This window comes from Prunus mume, linkage group LG2, assembly GCF_029339155.1.
Source record: "Prunus mume cultivar Tortuosa linkage group LG2, ASM2933915v1, whole genome shotgun sequence".
Classification (NCBI taxonomy): domain Eukaryota; kingdom Viridiplantae; phylum Streptophyta; class Magnoliopsida; order Rosales; family Rosaceae; genus Prunus; species Prunus mume.
In genome coordinates, this window is record NC_142699.1 from 40161773 (window position 1) to 40188706 (window position 26934).

The window sequence follows — 26934 nt, forward strand, 5'->3', positions numbered from 1 at the left end:
GGTATTTGAAGTCCATTAAATTCGTCGACGTTAAGATGAATTAGACGACGTTAATTTTTTTAATGAAGACGTAGAAATTATTAAACACGACGGTCTTTTTCATGGTACCGACGTTGTATATAGACGACAACGTCGTCCTTATAAATTACTGTGTCGTAATTAATGACCCCATCATTTTTTCCACGTCGTTTATTTTCAAAATATGACGTATAAATTCTGTAATACGGCTCTCATTTATTTGGAACCGACGTTGTTTATTCATTTCAACGTCGTCTAAGTAAATACATACGTCGTAATTAATGAACCTGACATCTATTTCCACGTCATAATTCGTAGAAAAATCGAAGTGGAAAATAGATTTTACGACGGTATTTGAAGTCCATTAAACTTGTCGACGTTAAGATATATGAATTAGACGAGCGTCAATTTTTAAATGAAGACGTATAAATTATTAAAGACGACAGTCTTTTTAATGGTGACGACGCGTTGTATATAGACTACAACGTCGTCATTATAAATTACTGATCGTAATTAATGACACCATCTTTTTCACGTCGTTTATTTTCAAAATATGACGTATAAATTCTGTAATACGGCTCTCATTTATTTGGAACCGACGTTATTTATCAAATTCAACGCCGTCTCTGTAAATATATGCGTCGTAAGTAATGACTGACATCTATTTCCACGTCATAATTCATAAAAAATCAAGGCGGAAAATTTATTTTACGACGGTTATGGGAAATGTTGTGACGTAGTAGGTGTCAATAACGTCGTCTATTATGATTGTAAAGACGTCGTATTTATATTTTTCATCCGCTTCCTTTTAACGACGTTTTTGTTGGAGTTGGTCGTCTATTCTCATCCTCGACTGTTTTTTATGTCTTTTTGCAGCACAAAGACGTCGGTTTTATTTTTTGATGACGTTTTTGTTTTAACAACGACGGTTATTCACCGTCGTGGTTTTGTTATGGAAAAGATGTCGGTTGGATTCCACGACGATTTGAAAACAGAATACACGACGGTGAATTCCCGTCGTGGTTTTCCTTTTTTGTAGTAGTGCCCATTCATTTCATATATGCAGAAAAAAACATGCATATGAAAAACATTTTGATTTGAAAACAAAAACTTCTTGTTAGCCCATAACTACAATAAGACTCAAATACAACAAAGAAACAAGGGGCTCAAATGGTAAAAATTGAAACAACAATCTGATCAGATGCCAAAAATATGAAAACTCTTCGTACCCTTAACAATCCCATGCCAGAAGAAAGACTGACAACTCTTGGTGAATCAGATAGCTGGAGGAGAGGAAGGAGTGCTTTGGTCATTTCTTGGCACCAAAGTAGTTTGTTTTCACACATGCTTCAGCTAACTCATAAATTTGAGCCGTTATTTCACTCCAATTCACTCGTACACCATCCTGCATCAAAGAAAAGATTGCATTTAGCTAGTCCATTTTTGAAATGAAAGATTTGTATTTGAAATTTATGTATGAAAGGTTTTAATCAGATCCACATATAATTTGGACTCTTGAAGATGCTAAAGGAAAACTTACCTTACCAATACCAAGACATCTAGTTTCCCAAATTTGGGCAGCAATGCTAGCAGTGTCTGCTACATTCAGCCGATGAAAACCACCAGGTGAGAGAGGCCACACTTCTTTCAATTTTTCAATAGCTTCAAGCTCCATTTTCTCATCTAAAGCAATTAACACCACCATGATCCCATTTGAAGCCAACTTTCTAACTTTTCCAAATCAATCCCCTGATTTGAACCTGTAACAATTGCATACCCGAAATAAAGAGAAAAGGAAAAATGGTATTAAAATTTAATGAAATATGGGTTGTGGTGGCCAAGGAGTCTGATAGAAGTGAAGCTTAAAAACATCATGGAAGCAGCAGGTAGTACTTCTTTGCTACTTCTGCCATTGTTGATGGGATTCTAGATTTGCTTTCTGATTTTGCATGACCATATAACATGGGCTTTGTTTCTATATTTGTGACCTAGGCCATCGAGAATATACTCGATAAGCTCTTCATCTGTCATTTGAGATCCAGCCGCAAGAAGAGAATCATAGAGGGATTTGGCATGCATCAAGTACTCAGCAACCGTGTTTTCTGATTCTTTCTTCAAGGTCCTTATTTGATCTCGTAGGGTACGAACATAAGTCTTAGAGAGACGAGAGAGTCTCTTGTCAAGGAGAGACCATGCTTCTGATGCTGTCGTACAAGGAATAAGGAGAGTTTTGATTTGTGGGGATGAAGTGGACTTGATCCAACTCAACACAAGCCTGTCTTTGGAGTAGGCAGGATTGATGGAGCCATCTACTAGTTTCTTGTCAGGTCGTGCATCACTTTTCACAACTTCCTCGAGGTCATGAATCTCTAGGAGATCCTGAAATTGAGACTTCCAGCACAAATAGTTATTACGATCCATGGGTATGGAGAAAAGATAAGAGAGAATATGAGAAATATTGAATGAGGTAGGGAGTGATGATGTTTGGTTGGTCATGGTTGTGGATGAATTGTTTTGTGAGATTAAGGATTCTACAAAAGGGGAAATAGAAGAAGACTGAGTGGGAGTCATAGAATCCAGGATCGAGTGGCTTTAGCCCATATTGGCTCTAATACCATATAGAAGAATTAGAACATGGCAGATATTTGGGGAATAGCACGATGACTATTGATTTCTATTCATGCTTGCTTTATACAATTACAATTTGACTATTGATACAACACATATGGTAATATTAGTCCTAGAAGGTAACAAGGTAACAAGATAACAAAGATTACAAGAGATTGATATAATTCCTGAAATCACGTATGATCAGTAGAATGATACGAGGATGAGGAATTCAAGGCTCTGATGTCGTGGTGATTGGATGTAATATTAGCATGATTGTATGCATCATTAGTGTTGTTCTCTTCAAACGACGCCAAAGCTTGCACACAAACATGCATCGGACGATGGTTTTAATTGGAATTTTGTTGAAAATCTCCTCTAAAATGTGGTTTGGAAGTTGGAGAATGCAGGGATTATGATCCCCTTTTTGCTTCTTCTTCATGGATGAAACTATGTCGGTTTTTATTCCTATGGAAAGGAAGGAAGCCTTGCGGAGGCCTAATCCGAGAAGAAGCCATTTGGGTGTGATAGGGTTTAGGACTCCTGGAGGATCGATGACTATAAATCTCCCAAGGCATTCGACGACTGTAAATCTGCCCAGGTACTCGAAGGTGCAAAAGGAATTTACGGTAATGAAAGCAATAACATTGAAGTCATTTGCTTTATTTATTTTATTTATTTTTTGCCAGCAAAGTATAGAACTTCATTCATCAAAGAATACATTAACATGAGTTGCTAATTGTGGGAATAGCCCAAGAAGGAGGCAATCGTTCCCAAACACATGATTTGTGAGTTTACACAAATCAGCTTGTCTCTAGAACAACCCCAGTATATATGTTAATGTAAATATTCCATGAGCTGAAGAATTTTTTTTGTTTTATTTGTTAAAAAAATAATAATAATGCTAAAAGACTCCAACAATATTCAAATGTATAACATAATTCCATTCCGAGGTACCATTCCAATTTCTTCCCAAAAAACTCAACGTTTTCGAGAGTAAAATAGCATACATGAAGTTTGAAGTTGAACTTGCACACAATTGGAAAAGACCACACAAATATACATACTTAACTAGCTTTGACATATAATTTAATACTCTCGATCTAATCTGGAGATCGCGCTCTAACCCCTGATAATATGTCTAGGCGAAACAAAGCTTGGAATAAGGACATGTGCATCAACAAAGTGTCCTGTCCCCTCAAGCTCAACGTCCACAAAACCTTTCAAGAAGCATAAGCCATCAATTTCCCACGAATAAGCAACAAGACTTGCCCATCCTAAAACTTGAAAACGTGAGTTGAAGGAGATCCAATCATAACAATTTTAAGCTCTAGGCTCCAAGACTCCTTAACCCCATACTCCTTCATCACCCAAATACTCATCGTGTCCTCCGATCCTACAGTTACAGTTACAGTTACAGAGAGACAACCCTTAAGACCCTACAGTCCAATCTAGATCTAGTCCTTCCTTTCAAATCCCAACCATGGGTAAGGGAAAACCTTGAAAATCCTCACTTTCAAGATCAAAGGCAAATATCACAACCCTTGACCAATCAATCCAATGAAGAAACCCGCTAAGCACAAATCCCATATAATTTGTAATATAAATGGGACGTAATATTCCCAACGCTTCTCCATGCCCCAAAGCCAACAGTCAAAACCAATACCTTTGTTTCCGGTTCACAAGGCCATCAACGTCGACACCTGAACCGAACAACCTTATAAGCACCACTCATGGGGACTAAACCCAAAACCACGGGGAACATTACTCATGTTTTCACTACGCGGTGTTGGAAGTGCTAAAGACTCACCAGTGATGAGATTGGATACGTAGAAAGAGTCACTCTTGTTGTTTCTATAATTGTATTTGTAGAGGCAGAGGAAGCCGTTGCACAAACCCACAATATTCATGCCAGCAGTAGTACTAGTTAGCACAATCCGATCTCTACAAACCTTCAATGCTATGTCTGTTGGCTGCGCAAATCTCACGGCCTGGTGCTCCGGGCCGAGGGATATGCGTTAACACATGACGCCTTCTTTTGGATGCGGTGCGGTTGTACGCGGGGCGCGACGGCCCATCAGTGCCGAGATGGTGATGAGGTTTGGGTAGAAGATGGTTAAATGATGCGCCTGTTTTGAGTTCGACTCCTAATCAAATGATTGTGGCGAGAGAGGAACTGATCTCGACGCCGTCGACTTCACGGCCTGAGCTACAAGGCCGTTTAGTGGTGGTGTTGGTGGCGGGTTTTAGGCAAAGGTGCTCCGACGCGTTGCTCAGAGAGCGACGGTCGTATGATATATGGGGTGAATGAGATGATAACAGAGATGGTGCTCCAGCGCCTTGAAAATCAAGGGTCGTATGATATATTGATGAATGGATTTTCCTTACAATCTACCACTACTCCTAGGAAAGCAAATAAAGGTATTGAAAGTGCATTACAGGAAAATATAATTTGCTCCGTGGGAGGCTTTTGGTGTGGTGTTTAAACCATTTGAATGTAGTCTTGACCTTAGTATTTATAGGGGGAGTCCTGGAGGGACAATCGAGGCTGAAAAGATCTGCGTGGTGGAGCCTGATCGGGGCAAGTGGGTAGTCAAATCGGCATTTAGGATCGTGAAGCATGGTGGTGTGACCCCCATAAATCCCGGTAAATCTCGCCACCGCCTGATCATGGGTTCTGCCTTAGCCGTGGGAACGCATTTAATTTTCTCGCTCGGTGGTTGGTGATCTGACCTCAAGTTGTAAGAATACTTGTGAGAATGTTTGCACCTAACCACTCTAATTTCCACCACCAAATCCTGACTTTAGTCACTTCCCCTCTTCCCTCGTGCATTAAATGCTTCTTGCGACTAGTGGGTTTGCTGCGGTAGTCAGAGGCATTACTTCATTAAATGGGGCGTGGGACCCTGAGACCACGTGGCGATTTGATCACAATATCTTTGGCCGTGTCTTTACGGCCTTCGGCTTCGGCCTATAATCTGCGATCGGCGAGAGGATTACGCTTTGCAGCTTTTCTTTTGTTTTCGGGAAGGCGAAATGTTTAACGAAACATGGCCGCTTCAGTTCATGAGTAGGTGCTAGGCCGAGAGAAGTCCTTCATCTTTATGATCGTGATTTATTAGGCACAAACAATGTCATTTGGGCTAGGGGTGGCAAGGTGACCACCTCGATCTGGCAGCCGTATATGTCTTCGAACAGAAGACAAGTAGTTCGTGAAAAGAGCTGTTCCGTGAATTTGGGGTCCGATATCAAATGACGCTAGAACTTGCAAACGAACAAGCATCGGACGATGGTTTGAATTGGAATTTTGCGGAAGATCTCCTCTATATGCTACAGTTGATGACTTGGTCTGCTTATCCGACCCTAATATCAACCAAAATTTATCTGAGTATCTTCATACACTTTCTTTCTAAACTTTATCCCCAACTTTCTTTGCAACGTCTATTCCACTTTCTTACTAACTTATTCTAATAAACAGCCTCATGCTTAGATGAAGAACTTGAAGGGGCAAAAGGATTTTACCAGTAAACTAAATACAAATTTATAAATAAATCAAATCCTAGACATGTATTTATAAAAAAAACCCAAATACTATTTAAACATAGAAACACACCCAAAATCAACCCCAAAGTCAACAATTGTATATTTTTTGGTGTGTTTATAAATGGGTTTTGAGTGTGTGTAATGATGGGTTTTGGGTGTGTTTATAAAGTGTTTTGGGTGTTGGGTTTTTTTATAATTTCAGCTCCTATTTTGGGTGTTCATAGTTTGGTCTTTTTAGTTTTGCCAGTAAACTATAGAACTCTTCATCCATCAAAGAAAACATTAACATATGAGTTGCTAATGTTGGGAATAACCCAGGAAGGAGGCAATCGTTCTCAAACACAAGATTTGTTTATCATTAATTGCCAATCCTTCTCATAACAACTCAAATCGAATCGACAATCATGTCTATTTTACATAGATCAGATTGTCTGCAACAACCCTAATATAAGTTGACTCAAATATTGAATGAGCTAAAGAAATTTATTTGTTTAACTTGTTTAAAAAAATAGAAACAAGTGCATATAGTTTCAAACTCCAACAGTTCAAATCTATATAACATTATTCCATTCCCATATCTTTCAAAAGCTCAACTTTTCGATAGTAAAATAACAGACATGAAGTTTGAATTGCACACAACAGCAAAAGACCAAATTGAAACTTAACTAGCTTTGACATATAATAATACTCCCGATTTGATCCGGAGCTGGAGCTATATCCCCTGATAATATGTTTAGGCGAAACAAAGCTTGGAATATGGGCATGTGCAGAAATAAAGTATATCCCATCAAACTCAACGTCCACATGACCCTTCCCAGAAGCATAAGCCAGCAATTTCCCACCATTAAACAACAAGACTCGCCCATCCCCAAACTTCAACAAGACTGGCCCATCCCCAAACTTCAAGCAGATTCGCCCATTCTGAAAAAAAAGCTGCTGGCAAGGACGTTGAACTGCGATGCCTCCAATTGTAAGCTTTAGGCTCCAAGACTCCTTAACCCCATGCTCCTTCATCACCCAAATACTCATTTTTCTCTGGGAATCTACGATTCTGATTCTTGAGAGGCAACCACGCAAGACGCTAAAGTCCAGTCTTGATATATTATTCCATCCTTCCAAATCCCAACTGGGGGGTAGGGGCAACTCTTGGAAAACCTCTCTTTCAAGATCAAAGGCACATATCAGAGCCCTTGACCAATCAATCCAATGAAGAAACCCACTAACACAAACCCCATATAGCATGTAGTCCAACTTGTAGCTAAAATTCCCAAGGCTTCTCCAAGCCCCAGAGCCAACGGTCAAAACCAATACCTCCATACGGTTCATCATCCCATTGACTTTTAGGCCTGAACCGAACAAGCTTATAGGCACCACTCATGGGACTAAACCCAAACCCACATGGAAAACTAATTACGCACTCATCTGGCGGTGTTGGAAGAGCCAAAGACTCACCCGTGACGGGATTGGATATGTATAAACGGCTATACGGCGGATTCCAATAGTCTAATTTGTAGAAGCAGAGTAAGCCGTTGCACGAACTCACAATATTCATCTCTTTAGGAAGTACAATTGTATCTTTCAGAAGCTTCAGTGCAACGTCGTTTGAGCCCAAGGAGTCATTTTTAGGGTGGCCAAAGGGTCGGAACCGTATCCTCGTAAAGAAGACAAGTCGTTCCCAAAAACAGTTGTTCAGTGAATTCGGGGTCTGATAGCAAACGATGCCAAAACTTGCACACGAACCTGCATTGGACAAGGGTTTTAATTTGAATTTTGCTGAAGATCTCCCCTAATATGTGGCTTGGAAGTTGCAGAATGTAGGGAATATTATGATCCTCTTTTTGTTTCTCCATGGATGAAACTCTCTCGTTTTCTCCACTGTCATCATAGATGCTTTTTGTCATGGCTGCGATGCTTTAGGGTGGGTTTCGGGTACTTTTCATTATATAACCCAAAATTTGGCCCTTACGTTTAAAAATGCAAGTTTTTATAAAATAAAAAAATCTTGATTTTTTTATTTAAACCCCACACTCCTCTTAGTTCACCCCAATACTTAAATCATTAAGCTGTAAGTTTTATTATTGTGTAAAAAGACAAAAAAGGTCATCAAACTTAATACTTAACCCTAGTACATCTATACACACACCCCACACACCCCACAACTCTTCAAATTAAGTTTTAAAAAAATACAAACTCTTCTACATCCTATGCCATATTACGTTTCTCTTTTAAAGACGTAGAACATTGAAGAGCCTACCTCTTTGAAATCTGCGCGGAAGCTGATGGAATGACTTGTTGATTGTTTCGCTATAATGATCATTCTCTTCCCTTTGTTGATTGCTTTTTTTTGGGGGTACTCTTGGCTGTTGATTGCTTGATTGTTTTGATTTTTGATTTAAAATTTATACTTGATGTTTTGGTAAAACTGTTCTCTTTCTCTAGAAAGTATTGAATTTTTCTTCATATTATATTAATTGACATACACGTTCAAAAGGCACGAAACTAAGAGATTCATGGGAATATTGTTAAGTTGGGTTTTTATTATCCTGCTGAGAAGAGGGAGAGAAGAAGCCCAAGCTTTGATAATGGTCCTACAATTTGCTGGGTTCGTCGTATATCAAAAGACAAGTACTTCTACTTTGGCTATGAGCAATGGATTGCTTTGTCATATCATATAAGTTTTCCAACCTGAAATTTGGTATCTTTCCTTGTTTTAGCTGTGTTTTATGCAGCTGTGTTTTTTTCGGTCCAATTTAGATTCAGAAAACAAATTACTTTGAGTATAAAAGATTAATACATGCACGAATAAGAATGCTGCCACAACGAACCAATGCACTGCAAAACTCAAGGAAGAATATGAAGCAACAACAATTTATATCAGTTTGAAACTTGAAGGAATTCTTTTAAGGACAATTATTCAAATGTCAAACAAGCCACGTGAAGTTTTTCAGTGTAAACATGAATGGGCTAAGCTTGTGGACTTAAGTTAAATTGTATGTTTATGCACTTGAAAACAGACAATGAATAAGACTCTGAAATATCATCAAAAAAATTAATTTAATACTTACTATTTCTCATGCTCAGAACGTATTTTCTCCTTGTGGGGTTTAAATATGAAATCTCTTTTATTTCTTATTTTTTCAGATTGGGATGTATTTAAGGGTAGTTTGGGAAGATAGTGAGGTTTACTTAGAAATTGTGAAAATTTAAATTAAAAGTTGGGGTGAACTTAGAACATGGGGTGAACTAAGAGAAGTGTGGGGTTTAAATAGAAAATCTCATTTTTATTCTTATCATTTATTTTAAAATATTTCAAGCTCTGGTCTTTGAATGCTCTGTATTGTTTGTTGATAGATTCGTTTGTAGATGCTCTCTTGTTTTTTGACTAAACAAATCAAGGTTGATCCAACAAATGAAACAAATTAGCAATAGTATTCTATTATTGCAAACTTTTCAGCTATATAGTTTTTATATACGTAATGAATATCTCCAATCTGTGAGCCATCTAATTCCTACATGATCTGTGTAAGTTCTTTGCAATGGCACGATTCACATCCAGTAGTAACAAAACAGTACAGCAGTGAAATTGTACTTTTGAGGTGTAGCATCACCCTGCTAACCCACAAATAAAGAAGTGGAGAATATCGAAGAGCTTAAGCCGCTATGATTAGGCCAATAATTTATATCAAGGTGATGGCCTACTTTGGTCCCATTACACGAGTAATGCAAATGTTTTGAAGAACAAGCTGGATGTTCACAAGCATGTGCGATTAACACTTAGGAATACATGGTTTGATTTGCTTTTTATAATAAAGCATTGTACTTTTGAGGTTCCTGCAATTATGACATATAGTCTACCTATCTAAACACTTAGATGCATTTATAAAAAAAAAACAGTTGCATTTGCAGACTCCAGGAGGGGCAGGACATGAAATCCTGCTTCAAATTTCCAAGGTGGCTTATCACCAGGTCCCAGCATCATAGGTAGATAGTCTTTTTACGTTGCAAATTCGAAATCTTTTTTCGTTCATGAACTATTCTAGGAACATTATTATTTCATGAAATTGAAAACACTTTTAGTCAAAATGATGAGACCTCTTTTAAAAGGAAGTAGAGGCCAGAAGGACTGCCCTTGGGAAGCATTGCCAACCTAACAACACTTTCAGCACCTTCATCAATGGTTAATATGCCAGCATTGAAAGTCATATCTGTTTTGACAAATCCAGGGCAGACACAGTTGACGAAGAAATTCGGGTACTTCTTGGCCACGAATCTAGTGTATGCATTCAGTGTTGCTTTTGAAAGTATATAGGCAGAGAGGGAAGGAGGCCAGCCTTTGGTTTCTAGCATATCTTCTTTGAAGTCTTTGAGAAACTCATTCAAAACATCATCTATTCTCTCTTCTGTAAGTTTCTCAGCATCACTCAACACCCCTTTGGCCCATTCATTTGGGATATTCTGAAACAACACGCAGGCAGGAGAAATTTAGTTTGCTTATAATGTAGAATAAGAAAATTTTGATTGGATACAGAGAACCTGCACCTGCATAAAAATAAGTATAGGTGTTCCATAATTACCATTGATCTTTTGTTAGGCCATAGCTACAATATGCCTCAAATGAACAAAGAAACAAAGGGGTTTATTAAGTTCTTAAATCCTATGAGGATCCCGAAAATATGAAACTCTTCATACCTTTAATGCTGCCACGGTAGAAGTAAGATTGATAATTCTTGGTGTATCGGATAGCTGGAGGAGGGGAAGGAGTGCTTTGGTCATTTTCTTGGCACCAAAGTAGTTTGTTTTCACACATTCTTCAGCTAACTCATACGTTTGAGTCATTAATTCACTCCAGTTGACTTCTACTCCTTCCTGCATCAAGGAGAAGAAACTTTATATGTTATCTTGGTTGTAATTATATGTTCTTATGCAGTCCAAACATTGGATCTTTAAACAACGCACAATTACTTACTGATCAACTTACCTTACCAAGACCTGAAGCTGCAGCAGCTCTCATAGCTTCAGGGTCTACAATGGTTCCACCAACCCCTGCATTGTTTACCTGTGGAAGTTCCAACACTTCTAGTTTTCGGTACATTTATCCCAACTAAAACCATAAATTCAACCAAGTAAAATTGTAACATCCATCCTGTTAATTACTTTGAGATTCCCTGTCTTTACAGTTGAATTATGCTAGGTTAAGCTATAAACCTAAAATTTAGAAGTTACATAGTGAAAAAATAAAGTTTACCATATTGAATTAGACTGCTCCAGATCTAGTTTTAGCATTTATTTCTTATAAGTTAACAGCATATATTCTATGACAATAGCATGAACAAAGAGATGCAGAAGTTGATTATACCAAGATATCTAGTTTCCCAAATTGGACTTTGACAAAATCTGCAAGGGACGTAATGCTTGCAGCATCTGTTACATCAAGCTGATGAAAAACCACAAGGTCTGAGAGGCCAAACTCTTTCAATTTATTAACAGCTTCAAGACCCCTCTTCTCGTCTCTTGCAGTTAACACAACTATGAACCCATTTGAAGCCAACTGCCTAACTGTGGCAAATCCAACCCCTTTATTAGCTCCTGTGACCACTGCATACCTGACAAAAAGAATAAGAAAAGGGTGTTATATAATGTTTCTGGCCAAGGGGTTGTGTATATATGAATCTTAAAAACAACAGGGAAGCAGTTTGGTAATACCCCTGGCTCTTTGCTGCTTCTGCCATTGTTGATAGGCTTTTTAGCTCTCTTTTCTGATATTTGTACCTCTGCAAATACAATGTACATTGTTTTTATGGTCATTTTCTATTTGTATTGTTTCTTCCAAAGCATTCAACGATTTGTTTTTGGTTGCTTAATTTTGTCTTCTTTTGCCTGTTCTTTCTTACTTATTTTTACTAAACAAGGCATGATACATGAATAGTCTACTGCCATATTTGCCACTTTGTAGTTTGTGTCTCACTCAGTCAGGAGGACCAACCTCAACTCTTAGTCCAAGTTAGAAAGTCCAACAAAAGTCAACCGTTGTTGTGGTTAATGTGTCAATATTACATTGAGAATTCAAGAGATAGTCTTGTATGATTGAATATTACAAGAACTTGAAAAATGGTCTTTCACTCTGTTACACTCAAAAGGGTGTGACTTCTTGTGAAAGAAAGAAGAGACCAGAAGGACTACAATTTCAAAACACTGCTAACCCCACAACAATTTCAGCGGCTCCATCAATGGTGAAGATGCCAGCATTGAAGTTGAAATCTGTTTTGACAAATCCAGGGCATAGACAGTTGGCGCAGATACTTGGGTACTTCTTGGCATGAAGGAGAAGAAAGTTCATATTTTCTCTCTGTCATAATTATTGGTAACCTTCCAACAATGAGCCTCTACCAACCCACATAAGACCAAAAATTTTGTGCATCTAAACCAGACACTAGCTTCACTTAAGGTTCAAGTAATGTATTATTTGATTGCTAATGTATCAACATTTTATCTATCAAGAATCAAAGAACTCTGTAACCAGGTAATTAGGCAGCTAGTGTTTGTTCAGAAGTTCATGTCATATGAAAGGAGCTCTTGGAATCATGTTATGGAGGCAAGAACTGTTCTACACAGATAATAGTGTGATTGTATTTAGAAACAAAAAGGTACAATTTAACTAGACTAGTCCACTGGATAAAAATATTAGAAAAGTTGATAGAGGTCCAAAAATCCAACTAATAGTTGGGTTTAGTCCTTGAATAATTGTTTGTTGATACAAGTCCTTTGACTAGTTTGCCATGTAGATTACATTCCATTTTTGACATGTTGACTCAATCTTTTGTATTTAAATTTTTTGTTCCTATTATATCCCTATTGTATAAAACAGGTAAGATGAGGATTTATAGGCCATTAATGATCATATTTTATCATGTAATTAAAGGAATAATTGTATTTACTTGCCATTTTCAACCAATGTCATATCTTGTAAATCTCTCGAATATGGTGGCTACAAGGTTTGCATACCTGGCTATACAATTGATTGGGAGGATTGCAATTGAAGAAAGCCTAATTAGTGTCTTGCATTCATATTAAATTTGGAAAGTAAATACTGTCTTTTTTGAAAAAGCTTTGACTTTTCCAAAAGTGAAAAAAAAATTTTGGCTAAAACCTAAATTTACTTTTAATTTATTCCTCACAGATTAAAAACCTATTTAATTCAAATTTCATCTATATATATAGAAACTATATTTTTTAGAATTCTATATTCGTAGCTTTATTAAATTGGTAGCATATACCTACCTTTTAGCTATAAATTAATTTATATACTGAGTTTTTCAAAATTCTTTGATGGAATTTTTTTCTCATAAAGTTAATTTTTTAATATACCTAGTATGGAGGTATAACTTTTTTTTATTTTAAACATATGTGTTTTACCTGTCATTGAGGTGCATCCAATATGTGTTTTACGTAGTACTGAGGTGCATCAAATATGTACTATACCTATTAGATAGGTATATCAATTTCAATGGTCAGTAGGGTATTGTACCTGGAGCATAGGTTATCAAATTTAAGAATAATATTAATAGTTCATGAAGAAATAAACGAGTACAATGAGATGGGGGAAAAAACAACATGTGAATTATTAATCCCTTTCGCAAAGTTATAAAACTAAAAAATAGTACAACTTGACAATTGGTGACAAACAATTGAAAATTTTAATCATTATTATCTTTAGGTACATAGAGTGGAAAAAAAACATTATACTACAAAAAGCTACACAACAATGAAATTAAAACCTAAAACAAACATAAAAGACGGGAAAGAAAACAATAATAGTATATGAGTGGGCAATTGTATTATGAACGAATAATAAAAGGAGTACACAATAAAATAAGTGACAATGGATTAACATATTTATGCACAATATGTGCATTAATAAAATCCACGTTGAATAGGAATTTGTACAAATCAAGCATGTTTCGACATTTACATTCAAAATGCAATTATTCCTTTAGTTACATAATCAAACATGATCATTAATATCCTATAAATCCTCATCTTACCCGTTTTATACAATAGGGATATAATAGGAACAAAAAATTTAAATACAAATCAGTTAAATACAAAAGATTGAGTCAGCATGTCAAAAATGGAATGTAATCTACATGGCAAACTAGTCAAAGGACTTGTATCAACAAATAATTATTCAAGGACTTAGAACCAACTATTAGTTGGATTTTTGGATGTCTATCAACTTTTCTAAAAAAAAATGATCGATAATTTTCGAAATGAGCATAAAAATGAGAAAGAGAAGCTGATTATACATACCAAGATGTCTAGTTTGCCAACTGGGTTGTGACAAAATTTGCAAGGGAAGCAATGCCAGAAGGGTCTTTCACTCTGTTAGCTGATTAAACACCACACGGTCTGAGAGGCCACACTCTTTTAATTTTTCAACAGCTTCAATACGCTTCTTCTCATCTCTAGTGAAATTAGAGGTGCATTGATTTTTCATTTGGGCTGGCTCGGCAAAAAAGAAACCTGCCAATAAAAAAAAATAAAAATAAAAACAGAAAACTTGGGTATTTAATTCTTATCCTATTAGGAAAATAAATCAAGAAAACAGAAAACTTGGGAGCCGAGCTAATTTCAGTCCAACTCCAACAGAAAACTTGGGTATTTAATTCTTGCCATATTCCGCCTCTTCCGCCTTCTCTTGCCCTCTCTCTCTCTCTCTCTCTCTAACACAAACTAGGAATCCTCAATTTTTGGTTCTTTATCTGAATGCTTTTTATTTTCGGACTCCTCATCTTGACAGCACACGTAACTCCTAATCCATAGTTAATTTAAATCCTCTCTCTCTATATATATATAGGGCCAACGAGCCTTGATAGCACACCTAACTCCTAAACCTGACTTATTTTACATCAGAGGCATTCTAGAATCAACAATAATGAATTCTGAATCTTTTTTTGCTGAAACTAGGCCTACTGCTGTTAATGCCAGGAGCTCTAATCACTGGCGGACCCAAGAATTTTTCAGGGAAGGGGCAATTTGTAAAACACTAAAAGCTCAAAAAAAAAAAACACCAAAAACATAGACAATCAAATACCTTAGAATTTCTTATCCAAAAAAAAAACCTTAGAATTTAAACAATACTAATGTCATTTGTAATTCATAGAAAAAAAATAGAACATTACAATTAAGTCACAATTGTTCACCGTGAGCTTTCATATCATGAAAACAATGACAATATTTTATACAAACTTGGTTTCTTTTCTTTTTTTTAAATAATGCAATTTTATACATACTTGATTGATATTAACATTGCAGACTTTGTAAATAATTAATATTGCAGCCCTACAAATTTATGTGAGGACAATCCTTATTTATGGCCCAATTTGTTTTTCATCCAATGACCCAATTGATTTATCATATACTAAATAGCATGTAGGAATTTGCCGTCGCACTCACATGTTTATTCCTCTCTCTTTTTTGGGGCTTTGTACGACATGGCGTCGTTTTGCTCAAAACTTTAAAAACAAAAGGACAGCAGCTGTGATGCACGCATCAAAAGAAAGGAACCCAGACAAGTTCGCTAAGCTTTTTTTCAAACACTTAGAGTGCAACAGCAAGAGCAGGAGGTGCAACCCAGCAGCTTTAATGGAGATTTCGGCGGAGGTGCAGGGTGAACCTCCTTGCGCTGTCAGAGTCCATGATGGCTCTATCTTGGCGATGGGTTGTTGTGAGATGCCATTGTTGAAGGCGGTGATGTTATTGGTTGCGGTTTTCGTGTTTGCTTCAACTGTGTAGGTGGCATGTTTTAATATTATTTTAGATCAAAATTTTAAGTTATTTTAATATTAGTTATGGTTTACGTAAATACAAGCCCACACACTTTCGCGCCGCCTGCGAGAGGCTTTTTTTAAAAAAAAAAAATTATTTTATTTTAGAATTAAAAAAAGATAATGATTAGTTGTGTTTCATAAAAATATGATCTATTATTTGATTTTTCTTTTAATTTTAATTTTTTTAAATATAAAAAAGTATAAATTACCATATTATCCTCATTTAATTAATAATTTCAATGTCACCTTTGGGTATTTTGAATATTTTACCATTATTATTATTAGCCTCTCCGAACGCACTTCCGCTCCCGAGTGAGGCCTTTTTAAAATAAAAAAAATTATTTATTTTAGAATTAAAAATAATAATGGATTTTTGTGTTCCACAAAAATAGGATCCATTATATAAATTTTCTTTTAATTTTAATTTTTTAAAATATCAAAAGTGTGAATTTACCATATTATCCTCATTTAATTAATTAATTCAAATTCTTAATGTTTGTATTAACCGATGACATTTTCTAGTATTTTGAATCTTTTATCATTTTCTACCTTTTGTTTTATATATATATATATATATATATATTAATTATTTTTTAACGATTAATCTTAATCTTGCAGGATCCATGAGGTTATTACTCCCGTGTCATGGGCCGACCAGGTGCAAACATGGCTCCGTCAATTAAAGACCAAGCTGGACAAAGCAGCCTAGTCCCACATCAACGGCCCAGCCCAGAAATTCTTGGGGCAACTAACGGAACTTGATACTACTAGACCCTTGACAATTTGTTTTTTGTTTCCTGTTCTTAATATAATCTTAGTTTCATTTTATTAATAGTAATCATTTATTACTATTTCTTTTTTTCTTTTTTTTCCCTTTTTTGAGGACCTTTCCTATTTAGAGGGGTGATACTAGGAGTGGCATTTTAGACCAAAAAACTACATAAATGAACCGAGATATTACTGCATTTGAACCGAACAAGAGGGAAAACCGACTGCAATTTGCGGCTTGAGGAACCGCACCGCAATTGCAACCAACCAACCAATTAATTACAAAATCAATTTAAAGCTAGATATTTGGTGTGTCTACAAAATTGTTTTTAAAATAAATTTCAATAATGTTAGTATTCAAAAACTAATCAAGTACACCATATTTTATAACCCTTGATTTAAAAAAAATACAAATAAAAAACACAGTCGCATTTGGCCAGCTTGTATCATATAGATCATATATATTTCAAACTAATTCATTGAAATTGTGTCCCTTTTAATTATGATATTATTTCACTAAATTTTTATTAAGTATTAACATTCTGACATTATTTCTTTGTATAAATTTAGTTACATATTTGAATTTGTGGTTTGCAGTTGTGTACATCCTCTTTACACACTTCTATATCTGTAATTGGGAGTTTGCTTCGACAAAATTTAAAATTTTATAATTATATTTCTTTTGTTTCGAAACAAATTTAAAAGGTAAATAAATAAATAAAGCTTTAATTAATTTGGCTCGAATCTTTACACTGGCTATTCATTTGGAATAACTAATTGTTTTTTTTCTTCGAAGCATAGACTATAGCTTATTTTATTAATATTTTAACTGCTGACTTTATTTCAACAGCATTAATATATTAATGTTCTATTCATATTGTTGACGCAGAAAAATGGTTCGGCACTTTCCCCCGCAACTTAATGATGTTGGGCCTTTGGTATGCTCTGGGCCTCGGTAGAACGCGTGATCTGCAAGATAACAAATGCTCGGTAAGACCTAGGGCACTGGTGTGGTACCGGCCGAAGGCTCTCCGATGCTAGAGTAAGTCTGATTTAGTAAAATTGAACTACTGAGATCAATAGGCAGTATGCCGTGAGTTTTGATTACCTCCATTTTGGGGAATTGTGCTTCTTTTATAGACCTTGGGAGGTGTGCAAGCTGTGTAGAATTTCGATGTGGGATTGCAACTATCGATTATGGGCTTGCCACATGTCCTAGAGGAGGAGGTTGCCCTAATTGTTGGATTGGTATACTGAGTGCCGAAGCAAGGTGCCAAGGCTACCACAAACCCGATCTTGTCCACGCGTCCAATTCTTATTGGCTTTGGCTTCTGGAGTACCTGCCGAAGGGGTTGATTGGTCAGAACCGTGATCTTGTGCGCCTGGAAGTATGGGCGAGCCTTCAAGCTAAGACGACGAGGGCTAGAGCTAAGCTGTTCTAAGGGGGGATACCGAAGCTCTGCGCTCTGCAGCGCTTGCGACATAGAAGATCGGTAGTTCGCCTTCTCTAGCTTCCGTATCAACAATGAGCTGACGGCAGTCTGGATACCGAAAGGTAGAGAAGGAGGACTTCTCTAGGAAGTGGTTTTGACAATAGTGGTGCCTTGCTCATGTAGTTCTTTAGGTCTTGAAATGCCTTGTCGCATTCGGAGGTCCACGCAATATGCTGTTTGCCCAATTTCAAGGCTTTAAAGAACGGTACACATTTATTGGTAGCCTTGGAGATGAAGCGAGTTAAGGCAGCGATACGTCCGGTAAGGCTATGAATGTCCTTCTGCGTTTTTGACCTCTCCATGTCGATTATGGCCTTGATTTTCTCGGGATTTGCTTCGATCCCTCTCTAACTAATCATGAACCCAAGAAACTTACCTGAAGACACATCGAATGTGCACTTCGTTGGGTTTAGTCTCATTCGGTAATCCTTTAGTATACCAAACATAAGGGCCATGTTTTCCAAATGCTCCCCTGTCGTTCGGCTTTTCACCAACATATTGTCAACATACACCTTCATGATGCTGCCGATATATTTAGCGAAAATTTGGTTGACAAGCCTTTGATATGTTTCCCCCGTATTTTTCAGGCCGAACGGCATGACGTTGTAACAATACAATCCACGGTCAGTGATGAATGTCGTATGCTCACTGTCGGCAGGGTGCATAAATATCTGGTTGTATCCCGAATAGGCGTCCATGAAGCTAAGCGTTCCATAACCGGCCGTCGCATCAACGAGCTGGTCGATCCTGGGTAATGGAAGCTATCCTTCGAACAAGCCTTGTTCAGTTGTAATCTTGGCACATTCGTCATCCGTCCTTGGGATTCGAACCATTACCGAGTTGGCCGGCCATACAGTACGAGCTTCCTTATAAAGCCGATGGATTTTAGTTTGTCAACTTCGCGCATGGCCTCATATCGTTCGGCATCGTAACGACGGCGCTACCTAACGGGCTTATAGGCGGGGAAATGCTAAGTTTATGGCTAATGATGTCATGAGATATGCCTGGCATGTCCTTGTAGGACTAGGCGAATACTTCCGCGTGATGCCGTAAGAACTCGAAACCGTGCTCGGAAGTGGGGCTGAGTGTGGTGTCGATCTTCACACACCGTCGGGATACTCTTCATTCAAAGCATTACTGTTTCTTGGCAGGTTGCGCTTACGACGATGGCTTGTCCTCCCTTGGGTCGTCTATGGGCCCACTACCGTTCGGTACCTTGCACGGCCATTACTTTCATCGAAGGTTTGCAAGCTACGACTTGGGGCCGTCGCATAGCACGTCCGTGCACTTTGAGCTGCTCTCCTCGGACGGCGCTAGTGTCGTTGCGAGTTGGGAATTTCAGCAGCAACATGTGGAGGGACAGGTGTGCTTTGATTCCGGTGAGTGCTGTCCGTCTTATGATGACGTTGTATGCCGTGGGCGATCGACGATGAGAATTTGTCATAGATCATCGTTTCCGATGAGCAACACGAAGGTGATGAACAGACCGACACTGCGGTGGACCAAATCCCCGGAGAAACTAAGTAAATGTGTTATATGTCAATTGACCATGCTGTCGGCAATTCCCAATCCTCTGAAGGCATTAGAAAAGATCACATTTACCAAGCTTCCAGTGTCGATCGGTACCCCGACATCGTAATCGCGATTTTAGCTCGAATGATTATCGGGTCGTCATGGGGGTAAAAGATCCCTTCTTCCTCCTCTTCACAAAACATGATGGGCTCTCATCCTACCTTTGGAACCTTGCGGTGCCGGTCGGTGTCTATGCCAAAGACTTGAGGGTAGTACGCAGCCCGTATATACTGCTTTACCGATCGGTTAAATGGTCCGGCAGTGGAGCCTCGGCTGATGGTGCTGATCATGTTTATCTGCCGATTTGCATTTGGGATCGATGTCTGCGGTGGTCGGCGATGTCTTGATCCAATTTCCCTCGAATCAGTCATTCGACGATCTTCCTCGGACTTATCACGGTGTCGATGTTATGGTTGTTATCTTTGGTGGTATCGGCAATTTGCGGTATCCCGATTATCCTCCGCGATTGGGCTTTGGTGATTGGCGGTATAATTTCTTGCTCGTTCATCAATACGGCCGTAGGTGGTATTCAGCAATGTGAATACTTCCTGAGCGCGGTCTTGATTTTGTAGTGGTGCACGGTGATCGTTGCGTCTGTATTTTCCTCGTCTTTTCTTAGAGCCACCCTGCCGATTATCACGGTATCCTTCCGTTTGTGTCCTGCCGAGGTTCGTCATTTCTCCTAGGGCGTATGGTGATCCTTGCGGGTAGCTTTTCAAAGCCGCTCCTCTTGCCGAGCCGAATGCTCGGACTTTGAGTTGAAATATTCAGCTTTGGCGTGAATTGCCGCTTGCTTCATTAGTTCGTCATAGGTGCAATAGTTGCTACTGTGCTCGAGGTACCAAAAGTGTGAGGACCAAGGCCACTCTTGAAGCGTCGTAAGGCTGCCCTATCGTCTGTTTCCGAACATCTCGGTATTCGTGACTAAAGTGTGCAGCATATTCTTGTAAGGGCTCGTCTTCTCTCTGCCGAATCATGTACAAGTCATCGGCAGAGTACATACTGATTTGTTTGGATCATAAAGTGATTAAGGAAAATCTATTTCGGTTCGTGAAGAGTGCACCATCTACGGTTCCAATTGGTAGAACCAATTCAATGCCACCCGATAGCGCGACGGAAATAGCGAGGCATTGCCCTTCGTCATCGAGCCCCTTGCATCCTATTGCCGATTGGAATGAGTGAAGATGCGTTAAGGGTCTTCCACCCCGTAGAACGGTATGCCTAGATGATGCACGTCTCTAACTTTCTTGTGAGCGCTTCATACGTTCGGTAAATGGTCCGGCCAAAGCTTTCACCATCCGGTTCACGAGAGCAAACTTCGATCGTTTTCCATCTTCGGACTTTGGAAGAGAAGTCGGATGGCGAGATCTCGACTCGAGATTTCTCGGAACTGTAGTCTTCCAAATGTTTTTGTGGGCTTACGGGCCGGCCTCCGAGTACCTCGTTGGCGTTGCCGACGATAGGTGGAGCTAGTCTTGGAAGGACATACTCGAAATCGACTCTTGGTGGATTGTAAACCCCAAGCCTTCTGAATTGGTGACTTATTTCCCAGGGCTTTCAACCTTGAGTCTCGAGTTTTGCATTGATCCTGATTGGAGATCTCTGCCGTTCGGCCTCCTTATCGTTGATTCGATGCCGGCAATCGACATAAACTTTCTTGGTATGTGCGGCTGGTCTCGAGGTGCGAACTACCAACTTGCCTTTGCCCCCTTCTTACCTTTCTTGTGTCGACTAAGTCTGCGAGGCTCTGGGACGATTGGGTTGTTTGAATGGTTTGCTTTGCTGCTTGATTGAGCGATTCTTTGGGTTTCGTCCACTTTGGATGAAAGAAAGTTGTTGTGTTCTTGCAACTTAGCCATGTCTGTCGAAGGAATGTTATCCGAGCGAAGCTTCGGTTTTGGCGGTGAGTTGTATAATGGGCGAATGCGAGGAGTGCATGGGAACCTGGGCTAGCTCGCTCACGCCTTCCGAACGGTGGCCCTTCTTCGAGCAGAAATACTGATGTACTGACCGTGGTCCCTATGTGTTTTTTATAGGGATAGTGGGTTGGTTCATATCGCTTTTCCCCACATATGGCGCCAAACTGTTGAAGCAGAAAATGGTTCTGCACTTTCCCATGCAACTTAGTGATGTTGGGCCTTCGATATGCTCTGGGCCTTGGTAGAACGTGTGATTTGTAAGATAACAAACACTCGGTGAGACCTAGGGCACCAGTGTGGTACCGGCCGAAGGCTCTCCGATGCTAGAGTAAATACGGATTTAGTAAAGTTGAACTATAGATCAATAGGCAATATGCAGTGAGTTCTGATTACCTCCATTTTAGGGAATTGTGCTTCTTTTATAGACCTTGGGAGGTGTGCAAGTTGTGTAGAATTTCGATGTGGAACTGCAGCCATCGATTGTGGGCTTGCCACGTGTCCTAGAGGAGGAGGTTGCCCTAATTGTTGGATCTATAGACTGGGTGCCGAAGCAAGGTGCTGAAGGCTACCACAGACCCGATCTTGTCCACGCGTCTGATTCTCATTGGCTGTTCATTTTGGTATAAACACATATGATATCAATTATCTTTGGTTTTGGAAAATGGATCAAATTACGTTATGTGTGGTGTCTTTCGAGTATTTTATAGAAAAATACATATAACGATTGTGTTCAAGGTTTATCTTATTTATGGGAATAGTGATTTGCGTGATTTTCAAGTGGGAGTTATGATGGAATCAATATATCAATGGTCCAATATCATATACCGCGAGATAAGTGCTACCAATTAAGCTTGCGGGGTGGTTTTATCACAGGAAAATGTATTATTGGCTTGGGATGACATGTATATTATTTATATATTTATTTAGTGAATCAATTCCTAGAATACAATTTGAGTTAGCATGTGGTAATTATTGTATGTTATATTGGGTTTTAGATATCTTTGAGCTTCTCGTGACATTTTGGGTCTCAATAGAACTCAAATTCAAAATTGTACATTAAAGAAAAAAAACACACAACAACACTATAAGAAAATGGCAAACAAAAGGTACTCAAATTCTTTATTAAATCTCAATTTTTAGAACAAAAATGCTTAGTTACTTACCATAACCTTCTTCAAAATTAATAGAAATCGATGTGTTTTATTTCATAATTTTATTCAACTATGTTAGACTGAGTTTAAAGAGAAAGTCGTCGGCCCTTTTTGAGTTGTGTTCTTCTTAATTTTGAATTATAAATTCTTTTTTTAAGAGAGTAGCATTATATGCATAGCTTGGTTTGAGGCCCTAGATGGTTGCTTGCCTGCTTATGCCCGGAGCCTCCCTAGAAATATCTCTTCGTTTGCTGAGGGGTTCGTCCATTCCTCAACTATCAAATAGTAGGGTTTCATTGTTACTTTATTATTAACTGTACAAATCAAAGTCGTTTTCAGCATCTGTAGTTTCCATTGCCATGTAGACTAATACGAATTAGACTGTGGTTATACATGTTATTTGTTATATATTTCATACTCATCATATATGACCATGCCTAATTGGATTCATGGATACATATTGTTCACCGTTTAAGGATGGATGTTGTTATCATTAAGGTTCTTGAACTCTACAGGCTATATGATGAAGAATAATCTGATTGATTTGAGTAGAACAACCCATCTGCAAAAGAGCGTTTACTTCCTATTTTTAAGGTTTTCCATTTTCTTATATAAAAACAATATTGTTATATTTCTAGCGAGTGGATACTTGTTAAATGAAGTGGCATGTCTATATTAAATGTCAAGCGAATCTTAGGAGAGTATTCAAATTTTATAGTAGCAAATTAACAGATTTTTTGACAAAATCAAATAACATGTATATACTTGAAGTGCGGGCCGTGGAGAACGAGTTCTGACACAAAATATTGTACAACTAAAACTGATAAATTCGTAAACCTCAAAAATATTTTACCATAAAATGTCTTTAACTAATTTCTCAATGGGGCTATCACCCACCGTGATCCTTCATGGGTATGTTGTTCATCCATGCGCACAAAGTTTTGTGTTTTTTTTTTCTGTCCCCCAATTCATTAAAAATTAAAAATGACAAGTTTCTTTATATATATATATTTTGAATATTTTTGGGAAATGACCCTCAGTGCCACCCCTTTAATAATTTTAACTAAAAATGCCATCCCTTCCCAATTTTTTTATAACTATCAACTATAAATAGAAAATTATTGTACCCTTATTGCTCTCCTAACACATTTTCTGAAATTGACTTCCCGCCCATCAGCTCTCCGTCGCTCAATCTCTTCATCTTCACTGTCACTCTGCTCTCACTCTCGCTCTCAGCCTCTAACTCTCTCATCTCTCGTCGCTCATTACTCTCGCTTCTGCCTTCCTCTGTCCCAAATAAACTGTGGCATCGAAGAACAACGCCATCATTCACGTAAGCAAACAGTACTGTTCATCGGAATTCTTTACGGCTTAGGGTTTATGGGTTTGTTTGAAATTGGTTGACGGGGTTGTTTGAAATTGGTTTAGGGTTTGGGGGTTTCTCTGAAATTGGTTTAGTGGGTTTTCTGAAATGGGTATAGGGTTTAGGGGTTTCACTAAAATTGGTTTTGCTTTAACTCTGTTTGCTAACTTAAGGGCTTGCATATTGGATATGGATAAGTTCTCTTTGTTTTTCATATTCTCTTGTGATTATTTGGAATTTCAATTTGGGGACGAATATTCAATGTCTAAACAAAGGGCAAAGAACCATATGTGGTGTAATATGAGTTCTTTAAAAGTTTGCTGTTTTTGTGCTTGATCATTGTATGCTTAAAACAAAGCGGAAAATGAGTGAAGATATGCCACCAGCAGGTGTGGTTTAGAGAAATGGGGCCATGGATTTTGCTATAAGCTAACTCTTTAAGCTTTTGCTTGTCTTTTTTGTGTATGGATACTTAGAGAACTCTGTTTATGAGGTGAACTTTTAATTTTTTAATTGTACATGTGTAAGAAACATTTTTTACAGTTTTGATGGTTTATTTATTCATTTATCTTTGATATGGATAACGCATACAATACATACAAACCTCTGATTTTGTTAAGAAAAAACTGAAGGGATGGTGCCAATTTCATTAATTTCCTTACATTTGAAAGGAGGGCATATTGGAGTCATGATTGTGGTTGCCACTAATTGATAGGATGTTCCATTACATTATACATTGAAGTCAATAAATTGTTTCCTGATGTCTTCTTGTTGAATTTTTCTGAATTAGGCTTCTGCTACCGTACATTCCTATTGTAGCTTAAGCTGTCATGATTATCTGGTGTCCTGGAGATGTGTCTGTAGATATTTAGTTAATTGTCAATGATCATGTAAGGTAAACACTTAAATCCTTGTGAGACAGAAATTGGAGTGAGAGACAAGTAATTTGAAGGACACATGAAAAACTGAGTGAGAGACAAGTAGTTTAATGGCATTTTTTAGGAAGCCTTGTGAAGAGAAAATATAAGAGAAGGAAGTGGGAAAATATAAGAGCACGGCTTGTGGACAGATCCCAAACTGTGACTGGCATGGGTGTTTTGAGGATTGCGGTGCATTTTGAAGTCCATTGGCCGGCTAATAGGGCTAGGAGGTTATGCATATATGATGTATAAAATTTAGTTCATGATTTGGTGGTCTAACAACTACATCTTTGTGCTGAAAGCCTTTATTCACCACCCAGTCATTCAATTATTTTCTTTATTATATTTCATTTGTGTAAATAGTTAAGCCACATATCCACTACGAAAGGTTTCTTATCTTTCTTTTTTCAGTAAATGGTTGGTTTCTAGAGGATAACAGAGTGACAATGCCAACCTTTTCAGAAGCAAAGGTCTTTGCATTTTGTTATATATTCCAAAACCAAAGTTATAAAAGAAAATGGTTTTCCTCATTGTTAATTGAGAATCATCTACAGTTATGATTTCAGATATGTAAATAACTTGTTGTTGCTGATATTGCTACACGGGAGGAGAATAGAACAGCTTGGAAAATGTGCAAGAAGAGAGCACTAACTCATACACCGAAGAACAAATTGATGAAGTTAAGATCAAATTAGTAGAATTTGTGAGCTCTCCATTATTTATAATTATAGGTAGGAAGTGTGAATGTAATAGAGCAAAGATTGGTTGACTATGTAATAACAATTGAATTTTCAAGTTTTATGAAAGAAATAATTTTTGCTTCGCGGGATAGTATTGTTAGGGTTCGGTGACGATTTATTTTCCATGTCTAAATTGTAGTCTGTAATGGATGTGTGTGTATTGTATGTAGATTGACTTAATATTGTTGTCCTATTGCATGTGTATTGTACTAATATTGCCTGTGTATTGTATACATATTGTATGCATATTGCCACCATATTGCATGTATATTGTGACGCTATTGTCTGTCATTGCCATTATATTGCCCTAATATTGCCTCTCTAGTGTATGTATATTGCCCTAATATTGCTATTATATTGTATGTATATTGACTACGGCTCATCAATGGGTTTACGGTTTATTCCATACTTCATTCAAAAAGAAGACGAGGAGGAGAAAGAAACAACGTGCCTTTCAAAAACAGGCAGTCAGGTGCATCATAATTGCACCATAAGACATTGTAAGAAATTATTTTCAAAAATAATAACTAAAAAATAATTTACAAAAAAAGGAAGGTATGAATAAAGAGACAGAGAGCAAGAGAGCGAATAGGGGGAGAAAGAGACAAAACGAAGCTAGAGAGAGATAGAGAGAGAAAGAGCTACGCTACAGAAAGAGAGCAAAGAGAGAGAGAGAGTTGCACTAGAGAGAGAGACAGAGAGCTGTGATAGACAGATCCCAAAGAGAAAGATAGATGTGCCAGAGAGAGGGCTGAGTGAGCTAAGAGAGAACACAATTTCTGAACATGTGAAAAATCAGCAATAAGTGGACAATAATTATATTTTTATAGGTGATATTGTAATACTATTGCTATCGTATTGTGGTTATATTGCTCTAATATTGCCTCTATAGTGCCATTTGGTCTAATAACAGGCTCTACTTCATTGAAAGTAATCCTGAATTCAAATCTCATAGACACAACAATTGTTATCCATCCTTATATTAGCATGAATTGATGTTGACCTTTGAAATG

At 37.8% G+C, this 26934-nt stretch overlaps 1 protein-coding gene and 1 pseudogene across 1 annotated transcript; both read right to left on the reverse strand.

Moving 5' to 3' along the window:
• Positions 1–3902: 3902 nt before the first annotated feature.
• Positions 3903–4535, reverse strand: LOC148920343 (F-box protein At3g07870-like; annotated as a pseudogene).
• A 5710-nt stretch (positions 4536–10245) lies between these two features.
• On the reverse strand, positions 10246–11897 carry LOC148920344 ((+)-neomenthol dehydrogenase-like). Its single transcript, XM_089046164.1, has 5 exons — positions 11872–11897; positions 11525–11771; positions 11147–11224; positions 10858–11034; positions 10246–10623 (listed from the first exon to the last, which is right to left on the reverse strand). The coding sequence occupies exons 1-5, from the start codon at positions 11895–11897 to the stop codon at positions 10246–10248; spliced, it is 906 nt and encodes a 301-aa protein (XP_088902290.1).
• Positions 11898–26934: the final 15037 nt, after the last annotated feature.

Coding starts and splice junctions, on each gene's coding strand:
- LOC148920344 (XM_089046164.1), bottom strand. CDS start 11,897: ATGGCAGAAGCAGCAAAGAGCCAGGG. Junction 11,772..11,871: donor GAAGCAGCAAAGAGCCAGGG/GTATTACCAAAC, acceptor TCTTTTTGTCAG/GTATGCAGTGGTCACAGGAG. Junction 11,225..11,524: donor TTGGGAAACTAGATATCTTG/GTATAATCAACT, acceptor GAACTTCCACAG/GTAAACAATGCAGGGGTTGG.